Source organism: Lonchura striata, chromosome 1 (assembly GCF_046129695.1).
Source record: "Lonchura striata isolate bLonStr1 chromosome 1, bLonStr1.mat, whole genome shotgun sequence".
Taxonomy (NCBI): Eukaryota; Metazoa; Chordata; class Aves; order Passeriformes; family Estrildidae; genus Lonchura; species Lonchura striata.
The window spans coordinates 61,037,644-61,061,369 of record NC_134603.1 but is presented as its reverse complement, the minus strand read 5'-3'; the positions used below and the strand labels follow the sequence as shown (position 1 = coordinate 61,061,369).

General features: G+C 39.3%; 1 protein-coding gene across 5 annotated transcripts in view; it reads left to right on the top strand.

The window, feature by feature from the left end:
• TEX10 (testis expressed 10) overlaps positions 1 to 23,726 on the top strand; it is a 54,568-nt gene continuing 30,842 nt past the window's right edge. Inside the window, exons 1-10 of one of the 5 annotated variants that reach the window (XM_077784717.1) lie at positions 1 to 81; positions 492 to 614; positions 3,361 to 3,549; positions 4,063 to 4,763; positions 10,170 to 10,413; positions 12,281 to 12,393; positions 13,154 to 13,392; positions 17,770 to 17,905; positions 20,891 to 21,066; positions 21,815 to 21,992. In XM_077784717.1, coding sequence (XP_077640843.1) covers positions 3,370 to 3,549; positions 4,063 to 4,763; positions 10,170 to 10,413; positions 12,281 to 12,393; positions 13,154 to 13,392; positions 17,770 to 17,905; positions 20,891 to 21,066; positions 21,815 to 21,992 — 1,967 coding nt within the window. In that variant the 5' untranslated portion in view covers positions 1 to 81; positions 492 to 614; positions 3,361 to 3,369. Of the gene's footprint in view, positions 82 to 491; positions 703 to 2,504; positions 3,005 to 3,360; positions 3,550 to 4,062; positions 4,764 to 10,169; positions 10,414 to 12,280; positions 12,394 to 13,153; positions 13,393 to 17,769; positions 17,906 to 20,890; positions 21,067 to 21,814; positions 21,993 to 23,726 lie in introns of those variants that run through there. The other 4 variants (XM_077784723.1, XM_077784720.1, XM_077784716.1 and 1 more) reach the window with 4 other exon arrangements.

Genomic DNA, 23,726 nt, shown 5'->3' with positions numbered 1-23,726 from the left:
CGCCGCTCACGTGGGCGGCCGCTTCCGGGCAGGCGCTCGGCGGGGGCGGAAGCGGGGCCGGCGCTGCCGCGCGCGTGGTTGGTGAGTGAGCGGGCGGCCGCGCGCGGGCGGCGCGGGAGGAGGCGGGCGGAGGCGGGTCGGGGTCCCGGGCCCGGCGCGGCCCCTCTCCGTCCGTCCCTGCTCGCGGGGCCGCCGCGCTCGCCCGGCCCCTGCGCCAAGGGCCGCCCGCCTTTTGTGCGACCCGCCCTCCCCTCGCGTCCCTGCGCCGGGGAGGCGGCGGGAAAAGCGGGAGCCGCCGCGCCGCGGGCCGGGTGCCGCTCCCGGGGAAACCGGAGGCATCGGCTCCGCCGCGCGCCGCCGCCCCTGCTGCACGTCCCCCGGCGGCTTCTCCCCGCCGCCGCTCCCGCCTCGCCCGGCGCTCCCGGGGCCGAACTTGCGGCCTCCCCGGCGCCGGGCCGGCACTGACGCGCCTTTATTTGAACGCCTCGTAGAGCGACTGGAGCGGGGCGGAGGGACGCGGCGCTCGGGCAGCGAGCCGAAGGATGTCCCGGGACGGCGAGGGAGGCAGCGTGACGGCCTAGACCCGCGGGAGGAGCGGCCGCTCCGGCGCTCGGGTACGGCGTGCGCGGCGCGGCGGGCGGTGCAGGTGGCGGCGGCGGGGGATGCGCTGCCGGCGCGGGAGCCGCGCGGAGGTGATCGCCTGTAAGTATCGCTGTGCTGTGCCGGGAGAGAGCTCGCCCGGGGGGAAATCCTTATCAGATCGGAGGAGTCAGGGCGTGTGCCTTGCCTTCGGGTTTCTCAGGATTTTCCTGACTGAGCAAGGTAATGAGGTTCTCTAAGGATGCCACTTGGGAGCTGCGAGGGAGTGAAGGCAGAATCATTTAGTTGGAAAAGAGCTCCAAGAGTTCCGAGGTCCCACCTGTAACCGAATATTTTCTGCGAGCCTGAGTGACGTCTGAAATGGTGTCTGAAAAGCACTGCATTCGGCTTTATGTTTAACGATTGGACGTTGCTTTAATGTTTCCGATTGTAAAACCGTGTTAGCGCTTAACTGTTAGGTGTTCAGTCTTGTTGGAGGAGGGCCTGGTGAAAGTACACAGAATCACAGGTTAGTTAGGGTTGGAAGGGACCTCTGGAGATCATTTAGTCCTGTCTGCCTGCCAAGGCACTATAACCTAGAGCAGGTGACATAGGAATGCATCCAGGTGGGTTGGATTTTCTCCAGAGACCTTATTGGGCAGCATGTTCCTCTGCTCTTATACCCTTAAAGTAAAGAATTTCTTCTTCATGTTGAGGTGGAATTTCATGTGTTTCAGTGTACAGCCATTGCTCCTCATCCTGTTGCTGGGCTCCCCTGAAAACACTCTGGCACCATCTTCTTGGCACCCATCTTGGAGAAATTTAAATGCAATAATGGAATTCCCTTTCCGTCTTCTGCAGACTAAACAGGCCCAGCTCCCACAGTCTCTCCTTGTAAAATGCAATTTGTGTCAGAGGCAGTTGTTTCTGCAAGAAGTTTCATTGAAATGGTTACATACTTTCATCAGCTGTATACAGTTTTACCTGATGTCTTATTATGTAGCCATTGTGGTGTTTGACCATGGTTTTGGTTTTATAAGGATTTTATCTTCTGGTGTAGCATGGTACGTATGAATTGGAAATGGGTAGGCCTAGATTACCAATTATTCCCAGAATATTTTTGTGAGGTATTTTTTGTGCTGCTTTCAGTAGGAGAAAGGATATTTTACAAGCCTCCTCCTTTAAAAGAACTTAATTGACCTTGTTCATTTTTGTGCACACCTGTATTGTGAAGTTTTTATGCTGATTGGAAGCCAGATATCTACTCTTGTAAAAGCAAGCCTTGTAAATGGAAATAACTTCTACATCAAAAGCTTCTAGCTATTTCTATATATCATGTAGTGAAATTCTTGTAGTTCTTTCCTAAAACAATGCATATGGTAAAAATCAAACATTTATAAAACCATGGTTGTTATAGTTGGACACTAAAGGACCTTTTTCTTTCAGCACCAGGTTCCAAGTTTTTTGAAAGCTTTTGGAGTTGATAGATTACTTACGCCAAATTTGTACTTCAGTTAAAGTGGTCTTGCATATAATTTTTTAACATAGTATGGTATGTGAAAAAGAGAAATTAAATTGTAGTCAAATGTTGGTGTAATCAGTTGTTTATATTGTTTTAAAATAATAGAAAATGACAGCTTGTTTTAAAACATTCTTTAATGATTATTCTGTTGATGTGTATATGAAATACTCTAGTACAGCACAAATTTCAGCTTGAAATCCATTGGGAAAATCAGCTCTAGGAATGATGATCACATCCACCAGAAGAGAATCATTGTTTGAATATATTATTTAGAAATTTCTGGGTTTAGTCAGTTGTATTGTTGGGAGTTTTGGCTTGGGTTTTTCTTGATTCAGTTTTTTGTTGTTTAGGGTTTTTTTGTGGGGAAAGTGGAGGGTGGTTTGTTTGGGGTTTTTTTGAGAGGATTAAATAAAACAATCTGTGGTGTAGTGTGTGTTGGGGCTTTGTCAGTGTGGTTTTTTTTTTTTAACCTGATAGAAGTAAGAGTGCCTCAGTATCAAAACAGCTAGAACAAAGCCAAAAAGCTATTTAGAAGCTTATGGCAGTTTTAATTTGGTTATTGTGCCTCTATTCCAGTATGTTTGTACAGCTTACAAGTATAATGGCTCAGATACCTCATTTCTTAGGCCTTATTAAAAATGTATTTTTCTTCTTTTTTTTTTTTTAGTCTGTAGTTACTCATTTGACCTCTTCTTTTCCCCTACTTCTGGTTATATTAAAATGCTCAGACTGGTATTTTCAGTGTAAGTTTTCCTAGATTTTTTTGTGTCCTTTTGTGGTGAAGGCCTATTTAAACCTACGATTGCACATGTGCAGGCTGTGTGCTGTTAGCAATGGACTTGGTAATCAGCGTACAATTGAAAGGGAATGGTTCGCTGAGCTCCTTGGCTTGACTAGAATTGGGTATGTAAAAAGTTACTCTGTTGGCAGGAACTTTTTAAAACAAAACCAAATCATCAACTTAACTCTCGATAAAGCAGTGGCAGATGCAGATATCTGGATGCTTTTTAATAAAGTAGTTCTCAGAGCAGAGACGGCCAAAGGAGCAGCAGCAGAATGTTTTCTGGACACTGGAAGAACGAACAGCTGCATGGAATCAGTCTGCATGTCTGTTTAGTCTAGCATCTTGTCTCAGGAGTGGACACTCATTTATGCATAGACAAAATAATGAAAACAGTAGCTATTGTTAGGAGGCTGCTGCTCTTTGGTGGAAAAACTACTTTTGTTGTGGTTTTAATCAAATTAAATTCTCTTTGCAGAGAATCAGAATGACTAAAAAAAGAAAACGTCAGGAGGATTTCCAGAAAGTGAAATTAAAAGTTGGGAAAAAAAAGCCTAAACTAGAGAATGCAACTGATACTACCTTCAAAACAAAGGCCATACAAATTCCTGAGCAGCTTAAAGAAGATGGAGTGCTTCCTACACAAAATAGAAAACTTAACATAAAGGTATACTGTGATATTACATTCTGAAATGACTGAAAATTGCTTGCGTTTTATCTAGGTTGACTATGTTTACTGCAATATCTTGTATTTCTCTGCAGGGTGGATTTGTTTTCCTTTGTGTCTTCTGTCTCTTGCAGCTTTCTGCTTAAATGGAGGAAAGCTATTCAGGCTGAGGTTTTGTAGTTCTGCTTTTGAGAACAAGAGTGAGAGGACTTTCCTTTGGTCATCCCTCTGTTGAGTCAGTAGGATTGTGCATAAACTTAAGGATGAGGCCTAAGGACAAGCCATTATATCTTGTTTTCCATGTCACTGAATTCTAATTATTTGTTTATTGTTGTGCTATAAAATGGATACCATGTTCATTCTAAACACATTTTGCTATTGTGAACAGCAGTACATCGCAAGAATATTCTGTATTTTTAAGTGCTTAGGAAAAATATGCAGAAAATACATGGGGGAAGTTTGAACAGCTTAAAATAGTAATGATGACAAGTGTATATGTTTGTTTCCTTCTAGGATCTGCTCTCACAGATGCATCACTATAGTCCTGGGGTTAAGCATAATGCACTTCTTGGACTCAAAGAACTCCTGTCTCAGTATCCCTTTGTAATTGATGCACACTTTTCCAGTATAATAAGTGAGGTGGCAGCTGTGTTTACAGACAAAGATTCCAGTGTCAGAGGAGCAGCTGTTCACCTGCTGCAGTTCTTGGCTTCAAAAATAAGAGCAGAACAGATTGCTCCATTTTTTCCTTTGGTAAGTGCCCATCTCTCTAGTGCCATGACTCATATCAGTGAGGGAATTCAGGAAGATTCATTGAAAGTCTTGGACGTTTTATTGGAAGCATACCCAACTCTTCTTACAGACCGCAGCGTTATATTGTTGAAGAATTTTGTTGAGCTTATTTCTCACCAGCAACTCTCAAAAAGACTGAAAAGCAGGGACAAACTTTTCTGGATGCTCTCTGTTAACCCAAATCGCAGAGTAACTTCTCAGCAGTGGAGGTTAAATGTACTTACCAGGCTCAAGAAGTTTCTGCAAGCAGTGGTAGATGGATCCAGTGATACAGAGGATGAAGGGCTTCAAGAGCAGAAGGACAGCTCTCATTCTGTGAGGCACCCAATATGTGTTAGTTGGAAGCTCCATGCAAATAATCAGCAACATATACAACTGGCTGGTGGCTTACGACCAAAGATCAACTCAACATTTAGACTGAGGTGAGAAAATGTTGACTCGTTTGGGAATTAATTTCAGCTGTGTGATTGCAATTTATTTTTTTTAGTGGGATTGTCCCTTAGCCATATTTTAGGACACTTTGCGTAATTTGTAGTCTTACTGCAGGGGCTTAAAAATACAGCAGATAACTGTATTATGTGTATATCATGAACCTTTCCATTATCAAGTCTTTATTTTATGCTATTAATGATAATTTTGGATTACCAGCTCTATTGGGATATTTTTGGAATGTAAACTGACAGCTTCTTGCAGGATGTCTAAAAGACCTAGGGGCAAGTAGGCAAATTGCTTTATGTGAAACCTAAGCTCATTTGTGATAATGAATTTTACTGAAATTTTGTGCTTTTACCTTCAAGAGTCTATCATAAGCTTAGGAGTCTGTTATCTTTGACTGTAGCTCCTTTTAAAAAAGACAGCAGATCCTTTTTAAAGTGGCAGTGTCTGGTGGTATGAAGTTCTGCTGAGTTTCCAATTCTAGATATTTTGATAACTTCACTGGTTTATATACTCACTGTGGATGAAAGATGTCTTGGCTGAGACATGCTGATGAATATGAAAGTGCAGTGTGCTTAGTCACAGAAAGGTTTGTGTGGGTTTTCAGTAGTACTCTAAACAGATGTGAGCTGAAGTTAAGGGAAAAATAAACAACTGTTTTGATTTCTCTTCCTCCTCTCTGATTCACCCACTAGAGGTGAACCTCCCACCTCACTTTATGGTTCTTTTTGAACATTGCCATCCTCACACACGTTACTATGGATGCTACATACCTGCTGGCAGGAGACCTGGAATGGTGATTTAAAAAATGGAAGCAGTTTAGCTGTTACACAGCTCTGTTCCTGGTAGATACCAAGGTGGTTTGAAGAAAAACCACAATACTTGTTTTACTGCTGAGAAGACAAAGTAAGAGGTATGAAGCAGTTATGCCAAATTCATCTAGGAAGTCAGTGGCAAAAAGGGGTTTAAAACCCACTGCCTACTCCATTACTATGTCTGTCTTACATCTTTGAAGGAATGAAGGACAGAAGAAGAGGTGTTCTTGCTGAAAACCACAGGTTGACCTGAATTGGCAGGTGTTTTCCATCTCTGTCAGGGAGAGACAGATATTCCTACTCTTCTAGAGAGGCAGCATATTACTTTTGGTAGGTATAGGAAACATATTAGGCTAAGTAAGAAGGTCAGCTTATTCTCCTAAAAGTGGTTTTCAGCATAAGTATTCAGTCATGACCAGAAGTATCTGCTGTAAAATTTTAGCTGGCAGCTAGGCTGGTGATGCCCCCTTGAGGCAGGGGAAGGGTTCAGTGCTGAGCACAGAACAGTTCTACTGAGTTCATTTTTGCAGTCAGAAGCACACAGTTGTGGACCACTGTGTATCAGAGGATGCTTGTATTGTGCCCTGGGTGATATGCAGTGTATGATGTACCAGGCCGTGTAATAGCTGAAGATGCATTGTATCCAAGGTCTAGGAAAATAAACTTTACATCTGGTGTCACCTGAATTGGATTCCGCTTTTCTGAGGAGCTAGATTTTGGTGGAACGTCGTGATGTGCTTCTGGTTATAAATACTTACAAAAAGATGTTTGCAAGCATAAGGAGGAGCCAGAAGAATAGAAGGAAACATGGCTAGAATCCAAGGCGAGATTGGCAAAGCAAGCTGATGGCAGCAGAAGAGAAGAATAGAAAGGGAAGGATCATCTGCTGAAGGTACTAAAATGTTCTCATTTTATTGCATTTGTGCATATTTTTGGTGTATTTGTTTTTCACAAGGGTAAAGCTTGTTTTAGTGACTATGTGTGAAGTTTCCAATAGCAAAGAATTGTGGTGGTGGTTTTTGTATTGGCCACTGAAAGAATTTCTAATAATCTAAAGGTGTTTAATTCTGTCACTTGCAACCCCAATTGTTGCCTTTTATGGGCATTCCCAGGCCTGTGCCAGTACTGCAAGGACAGAAATTACTTGTAATAAGAGGTACAATACTCAGTGTGTGAGTGTTTAAAGTCAAATAGTCAAGTCTGTGACTAGCTAAGGATAATGAGTTGACCAAACCATAACTAATTATTTGCAGTGTGTGTGTATTGATGGTCTTCTCACTGATACTGCAAGTAAGTTTCAATTTTGTTGAAAATAGTTCCTTTATCTATTTAATCTTGCGAGCTCATTGGACAGGGCTGACATGTCACTGATAACCTAGTGATTATGGAATGAGATTTTCTGAATCAGTTTGCAGTATTACTGTTTAATAAAAAGGATAGATTCTGTGCTTGGAATGCTGGATGATTCGATGATGTAACTCTTAAGACTTCATTATCTTCTGTTGTATGCTAGATCTTTCTACGGTGTATAAATTAAAAATTGTGGTGTATTAGGAAATTGTTCAAATATGTTCTCTGCATTATGTGCTGACTGTGCTGCTTTTTGCATCAAACTCATTTCAGGTGTGGAAAAACAGCCTTCACAACTCAAATGTGGTGGTACCAAGGCGTGTGTTTTTGGTTTTTTTTTGTTGTGACTGGAAGAGAAACAGTTGAGCTTCAGATTCTGCTGAGAGAGGACAATATGAAGCTGCAGAGAAAAGAAAAAATTACTTGAGAAACTGAAATGGAAGATGAAGCATAGCCAATAAATATGTACATGTACATCAAAGAGAAAAGGAAAATGCAGTTCACTCGGTGTGCTGTGTGTTTGCTGCATTTGGCAGTGCACACAGAAAAGGAGGACAAGTAACCTGGCTTAAACTGCAAGTCATAAAAACTTAACTTCCAAGACATTCCCTGTTTTAAAGAACAGCAAGTTGTTTTTATTTTCTATTTCTTTTATGCTTCCTTGACTTCCCTTTGCTGAATTTCTATTGTCTTCTCACTATCAAAAGGCAGATATTTACACAATTTTTGTTTCGTCCTGCTGTATAAAAATGCTGGCATTTTAAAGAAAAATGGCAGCTTAGGGGGTACACAAATATCTTGCAGCTCCCTTCAACAGGCTTTTATTCTGGTATAAAGGTAATAAGCTTTGCTGTGTTTCCAAGAGTCCCCTACCACTCAAGAGTAGTGATAACAGATATGTGACAGTGCAATTGGCATCAAACCTGCCCAGGTCGAGTGAACCTGTATTGTTAAGTATGCTGTACTAATCAAATAAATGCTGGACAGATTGCTTTAATATTTTGTCATCATCTGTTACTAGCACTTCAATTTTATTTTACACTTTCATTGTTAACCTTGAATATCTTGAATATCTTGAGAAACAGGGGCTTCTTCTGCAGGGGTACATGAAAGCTATGCTAAGTATTCTTACCCCAATGCTTTCAGCAGCTGGAAGGAGTATCCCTTTTGGCATGAATTCTTTCTTTTTCCATTCCTTGTTTCAGAAAAGTACTGAAATAGTTGTGTGTGTGTGTTATACTTCCAGTATGGATTACCAGTTTCTCAGGTTTCATGCACTATTCACTTTTTAACTGGGAGGTTTCTGGGTTCATTAAATAAATTTCTAGAATTCCAGAGTTCTGCTGTAATATCAGGTATTTTTTAGAAAATAAATTACTAAAGACTACTATTTCAGAACTATTCCACCAATTACTGAAATTTCAGACTCTCATCTGAGAGCATAATCCTGTCACAGCATAGCATTTACAGGCCAATCTCACTTTCAATGAGATTATAGTGTTGGTATCAACAGGCTTTAGAATTCATTGTGATTGAAAGTGAAATATGGGATTTGTCTGCTGTATTTGAGATGACTGAGAGTTAAAAAGTCTGAGATAGAACCATTCATCTTAAACTTTCTAGTCTGAAAGAAGGCAGTGTCTACTGCATTACCTGCACTACAGAAATGAAATAAGGCAAAAAAACCTGACAAATAAACCAAATTATATTTATTGGATATGTTAGTTAAAGCTAAGCTTTATAAAGTTTAACATGTTTGATAATTGTAGCAAGTAAAAGTAAAGCAATTTTTTTTTTTTTCTTATGATCAGTTATGTTTCTATTAATCCTTTTTATTTTGGTCTGGAGATCTAAGTTCTCTCCCCCATCTTGCCTTCATTGAAAAATAGCTTGTGTTCATCTCACACTTTGTTTTTATTTTTTTTCCTCCCTGTTCCTTTTATACTTTTTAATACCTGGGTTTGTTTTGATTTAGTAATTTTCTTGATACACTGATATTAAGTAGAAAGAAACTGCAGAATAAAATTTTCTTTTGTTATTTGTATTATAGATGATGGCAACAACATGTAGCTTCATAGAAGGTTATATAGCTAATTGGATAATTTAGAAGTGACTAGGAAAACTGCTTTATATCTTCAATATGAAATTAAAATATTAGTAAACAAAACTTCGGCAGGTCTGTGGAAAGTTTTTCAGTTCCTGTTTTGAGTGAATATGTAAAGAAAAATGACTTGGAGATCATCACTGAAATAGAAGGGAGTTTAGCAGGAGGTTCAGTGTGCTAATCTTATGTGTGTTAGGAAATTAGAATTATAATACGAATTCCCTGCTATTAGGAAACAAAATTATAATGGAAAACAATTTTACAAATTTTACAAACTGTTGCCTTTTTTTTTTAGGAATCTGTACTCCTTAAAATTAACAGGATTCATTCAGGGTTTTAGTTCTTTTGAAGAATCTTCTTTTTAAATTGGATACAAATTGATTGAATTTATCAAGTAGCAGGGTTGGGTCATATATGTTGATTATCCTTTCAGAGACACAAAGTGATTTTTGAGTGGGAAGAGAAAAAGAATTGGTTTTCTTGATTTCTGGCAGATATTATATTAATTTAAACTGTGTCTTAGTTTCTAAAATTTTAAAATTTCATTGTCAGATAGTTTTATGTTTAGTTGCTTTTCTGAATATAATAGCTAGACATTGGGTGAGAACCACAGGTATATTTTTACAGGAACATTTTTTCAACATTTTATATGTAAAACATTGTGTTTGTTATAGTTGGAGATGGTTATTAACTGTAATAAACCTCATGCATTTGATAACACCTTGTAGTCAGCTTCGTTATTTTGCTTTAATGAGCTTAGAAGAGGCTTTTTACTATTTTGTTGTGCTGAACATATTTAATTCTTTCCTGTTGGTTGAAGGTGATAGGATAATGCATATTGCATTTCTACATTTCATGTAACAATGGGGAAAGAAATACTGAAATCTAGGAAGTTATTAAAAGAAGCACACAAACTTGCAGGGAGACCTGGGGAGCAGGTTTGTTGTAGATGGTTTGAGCTCCTTTTTTTTTTCCTTACTGAAATATCTAGCAAGAAAGCTAGCAAATATTTAATGCGTTAAAAAAGTAACTTTTCCAATTATTCAGAAAACAGGAATTACTGTAATCTTCTTTTGAAAGGTGTGATCTTTATATTTTTATGCTTTTTTGCTTTTGTTGTTTAGGTCTCTGACAAGTGTAATGGACAGTGCAGAAAAAGGCCTGTCCTCGGCTGAAAACTTAAAAAGTTTTATTGAGATAATAATTCCATTACTGATTGAGTGCTGGATTGAAGCATCTCCTGCACAATCAGCTCCTATTCTTGGAAACCTTTTGGAATCAGAATCTCAGCAGCTTATGCAGCAAGTTCTTAGCATAATACATTTATTGTGGAAACTCACAAAGCGACATGATGAAACATACAAAATGGTAAGGGAGAAATGATCCTGGCATAATGATGACAGTTCATTTTGTTTTGATAAAAAAATAGTGGTTTGGTGATTTGAAGTACTGAAGATACTTCGTTAAGAGAGAAAAAGCCTAGGTGTTGAGTAGATTTTGAATCTGGATTTTGTTGCCTCTTACTGTAGAAAAAAAATCGTTGAACTGAGCCATGAGTTCAGTAAATAGTCTTCAGGAATCCTCCTTGATTGCAGCGCAAAGGTTTTGAAACTGGAAGTGGTAATGGAGAAGAGCATTTTGTCTCTCAGATAACCTTGAGAATATAAATTGGAACAAATTTATATTTGTGCAATCTGTGTTGCTGTGTTGTGATTGGTAGGGTTGTGAGACATTGAAACAAAAAGGATTTTAGTCAGTATCCTCAGTATCCTTTTTGTCCCAGTTATTTTCTCTGTATTTTACTTATATAACTGAATTGCTTTTTTTGGTAACTTTTGCTGCTTTTCCAAAAATTTTACAAATTGGAGAATTTGGCTATTGACTAGTTGGAAGGAATGTTTTGACAGCTCTTGGTTTTTAACCTGTGTATAGGACTGTGTAGGGCCCTTTGCTAAAGGAAAAGCTACACATGGGATAATGACTGGAAAACATCTGTGGAATCATTGCGTTAGACCAAAGTTACCAAACATACCTAGCTGTGAGGGATGGATTCAGTGTGTCTGAGCAAAGCACACTGTTCCTGTTTTTTCTTCTTCATCTTTTCTAGCGGCCCTCTTGGAAGTGGGGAAAAAACAGGCGCTTGACCTGGTAAATTCCTGTGGCAGCCTAGTGTCCCTGGCCTTTTTCTGTAGGATCCTGGAGAGCTGCCGCCCTTAGCCATAGGGTGCCTGTCTTTTGGTCACATGAATGGCATGCTCCTCTGTCAAGATATGAACTGCTTTGAGTACACACAGTTGGATTATGACCTTAAGTTGTTTGTGCAAAGAAAAAAAAAATCTGCGGTTCATAGAACTTGTCTTTTTGTTTTTGGAGCAAATTTTGGTTTTTGGGACAAATCTTATTTTAGATTAATGGTTTGTTTTGTCTTTATGGTTACCTTTATATACAAAATGCATTCAAATGGCTCAGTTTGAAAATTAAAGGTTTGCTTATTTAATAGCCCTTGGGCTTATAGGCCAAAGTGGTTATTACAGTCACTGTGGAAAACCACTCTGAATATGCTTGTCAGAAAGATATTGATTTTTGAAATAGTTTAATGGCCATTCTCTGCTCTTAATAGTTGAATATCAAAAGATTATTCTGCCTGATCAATTTGATAGCAATGCAGGCTTTTTTAGTAGTGAGTTCTGCTGTTCACTTTGGAATGGTGACTATCTGCTAGCATGCCAAGCAAAATTATTTTAAAATACTGAATCATTTTTCTGTAAGAGTAGCCTCTGCTGGAAAATGTTTTGTCAGTGGGTTTTCAGTCACAAGGATATTAATGACAGGGAATGGTGAAAGAAGTATCAGAATGTTTAACTTGCAACAACTGTCCTGAGTTTTCCATTAAAACACAGAGTCCCCTCTGATTTTAAGAACCCTGATAAATTGATATAAAAGTACTTTCATTCCGATCTGTAGTTCAGATTAGTATTGCATGTATCCACATCAATATGTGCTAAAAATAAAGTGGTTCAGTTAGCAACATGTTGCTCAGCCTTAACTTACAACCTCTTGTTACACTCCCTTGTTTTGTGGATCTTCATGCACATCACTTGAAAGTAAAGATGTATAAACCACTAGGAATGAGAAGCTAAGGTTCCTAGTTTCATTGATTCCAGTAATGAATTTTGGAACATAATTGTCTGGATTGCTACCATGTTTTCTGTCTATCATCTGCTTTCCTTAACAGGAACTATGGCTTCGAATGAATTACCTTGTTGATTTCAAGCACCACTTCATGCGTCATTTTCCTTATTCTTTACAAGATTCAGTAAAGCACAAAAAAAAAGATCCATGCAAAAGGTAAGAGTTAAATTAATGTCACGTAGCAGCTTTTAATTCCATAAGAGAAGTAGGACAAATGTGATTCACATGCTTTACCAAATATTAAATTTTTAATGGTGGAAAATAAAACTTTTTATTGCATATTTCTGTGGAGATGCAGTTGTAGGAAGGTTTAAATTGAGAAGTTTTAGTTGTTCTTTGTAAAATATTGTATAGGAAGCTGTCTGAATAGCATCTAGTAGAAAATGAAGTGCTGCCTTAGGGAAATTAAAGTATTTTATTCAACTGTTGATCTGGAATTTGCATATTGCTAAATGCTAATTTTTTTAGGCTGACTGGTTTCATATTTCTGCAGGTTTTCTTCAGATGACTGCTGAATTACATTAAACTTAATTCAAACATTCTTTTCACTTCCATTTCTCTAGTTGTATTATGAGGTTGGGTGAGGACAGCTAGTAGGGAAGATGGGCAGGGACACTGTGACTGTCCTGTAGGGCAAAGCAGTACTGGTGCAGAAGCTAAACACACATTTCTTCACTATTGAGCTATCAGAACAGATGCGCTAATTCTGTTTTGCTGCAGGCCAGTAGTAACTTGTCTCCTGTCTCAGCACCCAGATGTGAGACTAAATTCATGCTAACGTTGTTCTGAAATTGTTCTGCCCCTTTGCAGTCTATGTAGAACACTGGTGTATGTACTAGGGGTATCAGCTGGTGTCCATTTTTATTTCAAAAATAATTTTTTTAAATCTTTCTGTTCTCCCCCCTCCTCCCCTTAGCAACAGGAACTGTATGAAATCCTCAAACAACATAGACCATCTTTTACTGAATTTAACCTTGTGTGACATAATGGTTTCGTTAGCAAGTGCTTCAACGCTTCAGACGGACTCTGGTTGGCTGGACATGATAAGGAAATTTGTGACAGACACTCTTCAGGATGGCAGCAAGTTGAGTAGCAAGCAAGTGAACAGATTGCTTGGGGTGACTTGGAGACTAATGCAAATACAGCAAAACAAGGGTAAGATGAGTAGTTTCTGGGAAGCAAAATTATGCAGTGACAAATCTTTGAGTTGTTTTAGCATTTTAATGCTGCACTTCACATTCTCAGTTGTTACATCAAAATGTATTTTGTCATAGAGGTAAAATGAATTTCATGGTAATATCCCTGCATGTAGCATTGGAGACTTTATTTTTGGAATGCTGTTAGATTCATACTGTTGATATGCAAAGTATGAATATATTTCTACCTGTTTACTGGTTTTGCTTCTTAAGATACTCTTATAAATGGAAGATTATCTTTATATTGAAGAAGGAACTACTAGGCTGTAGAGAGGCTGTAGAGACTGGTATATTAAGGACTTAATATACCAGTTCTTATTTAAAGTCATTAACGTATAGCTGATAGACTCACTCGAGTACTGTCAGGTGACCATTTTAGTTCTGTGATGATGTGAAATGCCAAGATACTTTTGTTGGAAGCTACTGTTGAGTATTTTCCAAGGTGTTTGATTGGAATCCTTTTTCAAGAGAAAACATTTCCAGTTATGACTTGCAGGACCGGTCCAATTTTCTTTCGTTTCAAGTACTACTTGGTTGTATTCCAAATGAGACCTTGGATATAGAACTTCAAGAAATAACTTTATCAGTAACCAGACAAGTGACAGCAGTCTTTTATGTTTTACCAGTGTGATAGAAATGAATTCCACATCCAAGTAGTTAATAGAAGAGTCCCTAGCAACAGATACAATTGTTAGAGTTGTAAAATGAAAATATGTCAAATGTCCCTCAAATACATTTTGGCAGTTATATTTCCTGCCAAATCCATTTTAATTGGAAATCTGTCTATTCCCATGTCCCCGGTGACAAAGGTAATAGCTACTCTTTCCTGTCAGAACTTCAAATTTAGCTTTGTGTTGAAAATAATAATCCAGAGTCAGAGCCTGTTGCACTACCTGAGCTAAAGCAGAGGAGTTGCTACTCAGGAAAGTAGCTTCCAAGCATTTGTTAGACTGTTAGATCAGATATTTCAGGCCTTTCTTTGTAATTAAATATTGATTTTTTTTTTAACTTTGCAAAATTTCTACCAAGTAGTGGATAATTTAATAATTTTCTGCTGATCCTGTGGAAGTTCAGTGTGAAAGTAGTTATCTCACAAAACTGTGTCTGTTTGTGTGGATGGTTTACCTCACCCCTTCAAGATAATCCTTGTGCAGAACTAAAAACCTGACTAGATGTCAGATTGTAATTAATCTACCATCTGTAGAGGAGATGCAGCCTTTACATACTGGAGCAACAGGAGGCTGGTTCAACTAGGAGAATTGCAAACTCCTGCAGCTGGAGAGGAGCAAGCCCATGCAGCTATACATGCTGGGGGACAACCAGGTGGAAGCAGCTTGGCAGTGAAGGACCAGGGTCCAGGTGGAGCCAGCAATGGGCTCTTGTAACAAAGAAGTTCAGTGGGCTCCTGGGCTGCATTAGGAGCGTTGACAGCAGGTTGAGGGAGGAAATCCTGCCCCTCTACTCTGCACTGGTATGGCCATTCCTGGAGTAGTGTGTCCACTTTGGAGGTCCCTAGTACAAGAGTGGCATGGACATACAGGCGAGAGTCCAGCAAAGGCTGTGAAGATGGTGAAGACACTGGAGCGTCTCACCTGTGAAGAAAGGCTGACTCAACTGGAGATGAGATTTGGGAAGAATCTCATCAATGTATGTAAATACTTACAGGAGGGGTGCAAAGAAGAGGGAGCTAGGCTCTTTTCAGTGGTGCCCAGTGACAGGACAAGCAGCAGGCACAAACTGAAGCAGAGGAGATGCTGTCTGAACATGGGGAACACCCTTTTCACTGGAAGGATGACCAAGGCACAGGTTGCCCATAGTGATAGTGGAGTCTCCATCCTTGGAAATACTCAGAAGCCATCTGGACGTAGTTGCCAGCAGCCAGATCTAGCTGATCCTGTTTCAAATGCGCTCAGAGTAATTCGTTCCCACTTCAATCTTTATGTGATTCTATGGAAGAAAAACATTCTGTCCTTGACTGGTTTTTTGATAATGCTCTAGAAATTTTGAACTGTGTTTTGTTAGATAGGACTGCAAAAATGGTACATACAAAAAAATTTAACTCTTGATGTGTTGAAAGCAATTTGACATTGAGATTAAAGACTGGAAGGGAATGTGTTATTAGAAGACAATGCAAAGTGGAAAATGAGCCATTACAGAAAAAAAAAAAGTTTAGAGCACAATGGAAATCAAAAGAAGGGAAGTTTACATAGAAAAACCAAAAGAGCTAGTGAAAAAGAGATTAAATAAAACCATAGTGAACCTCCTGCGTATTGTCCCCCACAGACATGCTTCCGTTTTTCGGGATTGCCTGTTTTGAGTAGAGATTTATGCTGGGGTGAAATGCACATACCCCGCTGTTTCTGTGAACATGTAAAAGAGCTTGTAGCTCTGTTATCTGAAGATATATGTCCATCGCCTAAGATCAGACTTGAGACCTCTCTGTAGTTAGGAGATCTGCTCCTTTTATAATAGTTTATAATTGTTATAATAGTTTCTTGCATTTCTCAGGTAGGACTTTAACAGCAGCTTGCCTGCTGGTTGTATTTTTGATAAATTTTCTTCGTGCAACAAAAGAGAGCACACTCAGTCACTTGAGAAGGAGGCTTGACATGGGCCAGGTAAAACCAAAGTATTTTAAAACCTCATGAGTTCTTCAGCTGTGTTTTGGGCATCTGTATGATGTGGACCTTTTAAAGTATTACTTTTTAAGAGTACCTTTTAAAATTGCTTCTATTTTTAAATGTGTCCAGTTCACACAAAACAATTCAAATAGTAGGACCTGTTTTACTTAACATGCCACAGAGTTTTAAGGAAGTGAGAATTCTACTCACTTAGAATATTTATTTATTTTTATATTTTTTCAGTTAGCAGTTCATCAATTAGGTATAAATTACACAAAGATGTAATTGTTATTCATTTAAGAATAAGCCAGTGTCCAGTGTTCTGTTTAAAAAATGCTGTCCGAGGTGAATCTTCACCTGAAGAATATATGAATTGAGTAAGCTGATACTCCTGATGCATTGAAAATAATAATATATGTCTTAGTTACATGAAATATTAAAATGTATTTTATTTTTCTGTTGGAAAATGTTAGATTTTAACTTCCAAATGGCTTCTGCTTCATGCTGGCATGTGGCCATGTCATTTAAGTTGATTTTTGTAGTGTGCTTTCTAGTGAGACTCCTTCTATGGTTACTTGAAGTTGAGTATGAGGTTTACAGACCAAGACTGGCTCCTGTCTGGATCCAGAATCATTTTTAGAAAGGAACATTCTTGTCCATCTCAGCAGGCAGAAGTTGCTTTGTTCAGTGTGGAACACAATATTTTATCTGGTTTTGGACTCATAACTTACTAAGACTGATCTGTGTACTTGAATGAAAAGACAGATGTTTCTCAGCTTTGGTTTATGAAGATAATGAAGTGATTGCTGCTACTTAAGTATGGACCACAAGCTCTTCTGTAACAAACCGAGTCAGGTCTCATACCTTTCATGTATTTAAGTTTTCACATACTTCCCTATTCTTTCCAGGCTTGTCTTTTCTGAATTCAGGTATTTTTCTATTATTTGTTTTTTTTTCCATTCGGTGGTTTAGTCTGGTTTCCAAAGAAAATGTTTGGTCTCTTTCTCAGTCTATTACAGTAAGTACTGTGTTTGCTGGCTAATTTTAGCCAATTTGGTTACAGTGGTAAAGCTTTCAAATGTTGTTTTAAGTCTGGTGATAACACATGGAGGATGAGAGCTTCAGAGCAGGAAAGGTTGCAGAGGAGTTAGCAGTTCTTGCTGTGTCTTGCCAGCAGCTTCTTGAGGTATTTATTTTCTGGTTAATTAGCAAGTGTACTTGGAGCCAGCTGGTACAGAGAAAAGGAGAGCTGGTGAGTGTGTGGCAGGGAGAAAGGAATAGTACAGAGAAAACTGAAGGCACTGTGACAGTGAGGTTTTTGGGAGCAGAAGTAAATGAGAACATCAGTCTGAAGTTACTGCAATAGGGGGAAAGGATTGGAAGATAGCTGTGAAAAGCAGGAATTTATTGCTTTTCAGCTACCTTGCAACCTGCCTTCAGGAAGTTCTGAAGTTTTCACTTGCATGTTGTCTCTCTTCTTTTTTGTTTCTTTCCATTTCATTTTTCTTTGTTTCTTTTCTGTTTTCTTTCACAAGCTGCTCAAGAAGTGTTGTTTCAATGGTTTAGAAGTCAGTCCAGATGTTACTTCAAAACATTTTGGTACTTCCCTCTGGAGTACAGTGTAAGCAGTTGTAGATAAAGATCACAGCTCTGTGTGTGTGTGCATGTATAAAATCAGAAGAATAAAAAGTATTACTTCCGATTTTTTTTTCCAGTAGCAACGGAACCCTTGATAAAAGCAGTATATACACTATACCAGCAACGGAATCTGCTCTTTCCAGTTCGTACATTGCTTTTGAAATTTTTTAGCAGAGTTTACCAAAAAGAAGATTTGAGGACACAAAGAATCAGGTAAAAAAAAAAATCATATTGTTTTTTATTTCAAAATAGTGTATTTATCTGGGGAGTGAGAATACTGAATTTATGTGTAGATGTCATAAAACTTCATTCTGTTTTGACACTGTGTCACTGGAATTTGAAAGTTTGTGTGCTCTGTGAAATAGAGATGTCTATCTTAGCATAAGTAGTAGATAGATTTTAATTACATGAATTTTAGCTTGAAGTGCACTGGTACAAGCTTATTGTTACTGAATGTGTGGCAGTCAGTGGAAGTGTCAAGGTCATGAAGCTGTAGCTATGGAGCATATCCATCACTTCAGCCAGAGGTCATGAGCTTATCACTTAGTGCCTTTGTCGGTGTTCTGATAGTGGCTGTATAGCCTTTCTGACTTACCTTCTTCAAGAAAAATACTCTGTTGTTTTGGGGGTGTGGTTCCAAAGAGACTGGGTTTAAGAAGGTGTTCTTGTCCTTCTGGGCTCCTGGTTCATCATGGCATCTATTAGATCGTGGGCAGCTTTTAGATACTTCACTTGCTTCAAATGTAGTCAGGAAGAGATTATACTCTCTATGTAATGTTGTTGCAACAGTTTTTCATTAATCAGGTGTGTCCAGATTGTCTCCAAATCTTAATTTTTCTAGAATGTATTTTTTCAGCAAAGTCATCTAGTTCTAGGGCATAAAAACCTTAAACCACTTGTGGATGTGTATGCATCAGTCCTGGCTGCTTTGGGAACTGCAGCTCCCCTTCAGGTACTGTAAAGCAGCTGTAAGGCTATGGGAAGACCTTCTCTTCTCCAGGCTGTGCAACAGCAGCTCTCTCAGCCTGTCTTCACAGGAGAGGTGCTGTAGACCTCTGATGATCTTCTAGGTCTCCATGGACTTGCTCCAATAGCTCCATGTCCTTATTTCTGGAGACCCAGAGCTGGATGCAGGACTCTAGGTGGGATCTCACCAGAGCAGACTAGAGGAACAGAATCTCCTCCCTCGACCTTCTGCCCACACTTCTTTTGATACAGGCTGGGACACAGTTGACTTTCTGAGGGATGTGATCTGTTTCTGCCACTAAAAAAATCAAACCTCAGGTCTCTCAGAAGTTATGGCATCTGCTAGCACAGTCATGTTTTGGGAAAATTGTTCTCTTCTACAACTTCTTTGCTTTGTTACATCTTCTGTTGTGATAATGTCTGAGTACATGTAATTAGATCTACAACCAGAAATAATCTAGTGCTATACTCCGAACATTATAAAAAGTGTAGGGAATTTGAAAGACTGAGAAAAACACTTGGGAATATTCCATTTTTCTCTTCTGTTCACACAGAGTGAAAAAGAGATATTTTTCATACTAATTAATTTCCCTGAGGTTACATAACCACCATTTTTTGTACCTGAAAGTCTTGAGCATCTCATTCAATTTCATGTATCATATAATCATCTGGAAAGCTTTAAGTTTCTATCTTTAGACATCACAAAGAGCAGTAGTTTTGCTGCTGTTCCTCTTAATCTTCTACATAGATCTGTGATGATTTTTAGTAACAGATGAACAAAATCTCAAAACTTTGCAAAAAAGTATGACTACACTTACATCTGAAAAGACATTTGAAGCCAACATAATATTTGTGTACTGCACTATTCAATTTTTTTCCTTTAGGAGCAAGAGGGGTGTTTTAATTTCTTCAAAATGTGGACTGTTCAGTAGCTCCTGGACATCATTCATATTGTACCATTCAGTTTGACATCGTAGCTCCTTCAGCCCTCCTCTGACTGTTCTCATTCTTCTAATTTATTTTTTTCTCAGAAACTTGTCAAGAATAGTCTAAGAGGAGCAGAATTCACATTGAAGCATTTTTAAGAATTTTTTGTGAATGTGTGTATTTTTTAGGTGTGTTTGATTCAAAGGATAAAGTAGGAGCTTTTGGCCTATTGCTGCCTTGTGGAAAAAAGCCAAATTGACTTATTACATGGTTCAGAATTAAGTTTACTCTTGATGTTTTAGTATATCTTAGCCCCTAATCACGGCATACGTACCATGCACTGTGTGTGTATATTCATATATAGTGTGTGTCTGTGTGTGTGTGTGTGCACATATGCATTTATATACTGGTAAGAGCCTGAAAAGGCTATTCAGCCTCACAATCTGCCTTCAGCGCTGACCTATGTGAGATGCTATAGGAGAAAGACAAGAATTACTTTTACATAATATTCTTAAGCTTCCAACATTTGAAGTCTGTACTTCCTCACTCTGCAGAGCTTCTGTGAGTTTATCACTCAGTGAGTGTCTGTATCATTAGCTTTTCTCATCATGCTTTGGACCAGTCTAAACCAAGAGCAACTGCAGCGTCCTCTGGCAGGGAGTGACAAAGCTCAGCTGTGTCAAGACCCAACTGACTTTTGCTTGTTTAATCCTGGCTCCTTCTAATTTCATTTGATACTAGCATCTGCTTCTTTCTGTGGAAGCCTTATCGAATGTTTTGTTCCTATCCACTGTTTCCATGTCAAGTGATTTGAGACCTCTGACCCCATCTCCAACTCACCCACTTCTAGAGTTTGTTCTTCATGCTTTTCCTGCTGTTGTGTAATTCATCTCTATGCAAGGCCCTCCTCTTGTGTCATGGGTACTTAATTACCTTGGAAAGTTTTTGGTTGACAGGTCTTTGAGAGTGAAATAATCTGTATCATCATTATGCTACTCTTGTTGACATCTTCAAAGACCTACTTTGAACTTCTTGATTTGCAATTGGCAGGTTTTTTTCTTGTGATCATCACTTTAGTAATAAGCTGATGAAATGCTTTTGGTTTCTAATTAATACTTGATTTGATAAGCCAGGCTGACATAGAAATTATAGCCTATGAAAGATAGGATTTAGTCTATACAGTTGTGTCAGTTTGAGCCAGTAAGGAGAAAAACAACTTAGTCAAGAATAGGAAGAGAAGTTTGTGTGGGTTTCTGTTGTTTTATCTTTTTTTTTTCTGCAACTGATTTTTCCGTCTTTCTTTAGAAGTCGAAGTAAAGTTTTATCTCGTTGGTTGGCTGGCTTACCTCAGCAACTGGCTCTGCTTGGCTTGAGGAATCCTGAGCTTTCCAATCAGCTCATTGATATCATTCATTCTGCTGCTTCTCGTTCAAACAAGGAATTGTTGCAAAGTTTACAAGCCACTGCTGCTCGAATATACGGTAAGATTTTGACACTACAGCACGAGGAAGTTTGTCCCTCACCTGGCAGGCAGGTTGCAGTAGGTGGAAAATCCTGTTGTTTTCTTGGTGAACCTAAAGACTGGATGGGGGGCTGGATTGCAGATTGGTTCAGTCCCCTAAAAGTTAAAATGAACCGTGTGTGTCATTTACTAGAGAGTAAAAAGATTGACATCTTCAGTTCAAATTAGTAGAACTTAAATCTAATAGACTGGAAACTTTAGATTTTGTGTGTCTGAGAGTCATAGAACCATTTGAGTTGAAAAATACCTCTCAGGTCCAAGTGGTAACCCAGCACTGCAAAGTGCAACACTAAACTGTGTCCCCAAATGCCATGTGTGTTTTGAACACTTCAGGGGATGGTGATACCACCACTTCCCTGGACAGCTTGAACCAATGCCTGACTACCCTTTCAGTGAAGAAATTTTTCGTACTATCAAATCCAAAAGTCCTCTGATACAACTTAAGGCAATTTCCTCTCATCCTGTCACTTGTTACTTGGAAGAAGAGGCTGACTTACGTGGCAGCAACCTCTTTCAAGGAAATTGTAGAGAGCAAGTCCTGCTTTTCCAAGCCTCCTATTTTCTAGGCTAGTATTGCCTTATTTTTTCCTCCTTTTTTTTCCTCTTTAGTGTTGGTTATAGCATCCTCATGTCAGTGGGTAGCTGAGGTGGTTGGTCAGCGCAGCCGGGGTGTGTGGGGGCGCGTGCTGACCGTGTGTTTGCCGCAGATCCGCTCGAGGGCACGCTGGTGGTGCTGCCGCCCGAGGCGCAGCGGCGCCTGGTGCAGCTGGTGTACTTCCTGCCCTGCCTGCCCGCCAGCCTGCTCGCCTGCCTCAGCCGCTGCTGCATCATGGGCAGGATGTCCTCCGACCTCGCCGCCACCCTCGTCGGCATCCTGCACATGAGGTACCGCGCTCCGTGCTTGGCTCTAGCCAAAAACAACCCCGGGTGGGAATATTTAGTCATGAAGCGTGAACTTGGTGCTCAGTTTGCTCACACAGAATCAATATAACGTGCAGGAACTGATTGTGTGGTTGGCCTGTGTCTTTACACTGATTTTCTACAGTACATGTTGAGAAAATCATTCTACTGTTTAGGTTGGAAAAGACCTTTAAGTCTGAGTCCAGCTGTTAATCCAGCACTGCTAAGTCCACCACTAAACCATGTTTTTAAGTGCCATATTCATCTATTCATCCATATTATCTTACTGTCTTTGTATATATTAATGAAGTCTGCCAAGAATTTTCATCTTGAAATACAAACATTAGTGCCTTTAACACCTGGGTCCTTTCAGTAAGGATGCAAAGCAGCATTAGTCTGCCTCCTACAAGATCTATAAGGCTGCACAATATTGAGCACCTTCTACCCAGAACATTGTCACCAGTGGTCTCTGTTCTGCCACTAATTGCAGCTTTTCCTTGTGAATGCGTCAACCTGACACAGCTGAAAGTGAAAAACAACCAACCAGTTTTTCTCATGTTCTGCTTTCTTTCAGCTCACTTTTTCTCCAGTTACCATACCTAAATAGCCAAATTACAGTTTCTAGGCAAGTGCCTTGTTTGAAATTATTCATGCTCATGTTTTTTTTGTCCTGACTTGAAAGAGGGTAGGTTTGCCTGTGAAGTCAGGGAGCAAAGCTGCTCTGCTGCTCCATTGAAGTGAGTGGAGGGCCTGCTGAGATAAGGGTGTTTTGCTTTGCTCCTTCTGTGAAAAATACATTTTTCTCCATTAGTCAATATTATGGAACCTTGGATAAGCAAGCAGGAATTAAGCTTATATGAATTATGCTTAAAGTGATTCTTGATGCTATTTGGATCTGAAACATTTTTAATTAAAATAGGACACAAGACAATGTGCTGTCAAATATAGAACTGTTTGTATTAGCTGTGTAACATGTGGGTAAGGTGGCTAACATAAGAAGCAATAGTGGTGAAATGTGTATCCTAGATATGTAATGCATTGCTGCTGTAAAAGTCAAATTCTGTCTAGTTTTGGGAATCTGGACATCAGATTTTGTTTTTAAAAACAGAAAATTGCCATATAATGGAAGCTCAGTGACAAAGTGTAACCAGATCAAAGACAGTCATTGTAAGAACTAAAGTCAGTAATAAGCACGCAGGTGTTTAATTTGTTGTTAGATCTTAATGGATCTTCATTGTGGGAGATTTTTGTAGTAATGGGGTGCCGGTTTTCTAAAAATTACCGTAAAGGTGCAGGTGGGATATGGGCATTTGATCCTTTTGGCAGAAGATGCAAGTGGCAGACAGAAGGCAGTGTCCTCACCGAAAGTAGGTTATGTTCTGAGAACAGAGGAGGAGTAAATTCTTTATTTTCAGAGGTGCAAAGGAAATATTTTAATTTATGGCATTCAAAACACATTTTAAACTTACTTTGGATTCAAAGACTCTATATGATCAACCCAAGAAGTCTATTTGAAATCACTAAATGAAAGAAAAATGTAATGATGTGCTTACAATGGTGCAGTTTTTTGTATTGATAATCCCTGACAGCCCTTCTTTCTGGAGGCCTGCAAGTTTTGATGAAACTTGAAAAAGAGAGATTGCTCTTGACCAAGCATTGTTTTTATTTGATAAAGCTCTTCTCACTTTATTGAGAGGAATTAATATGAAGAACAGGAAG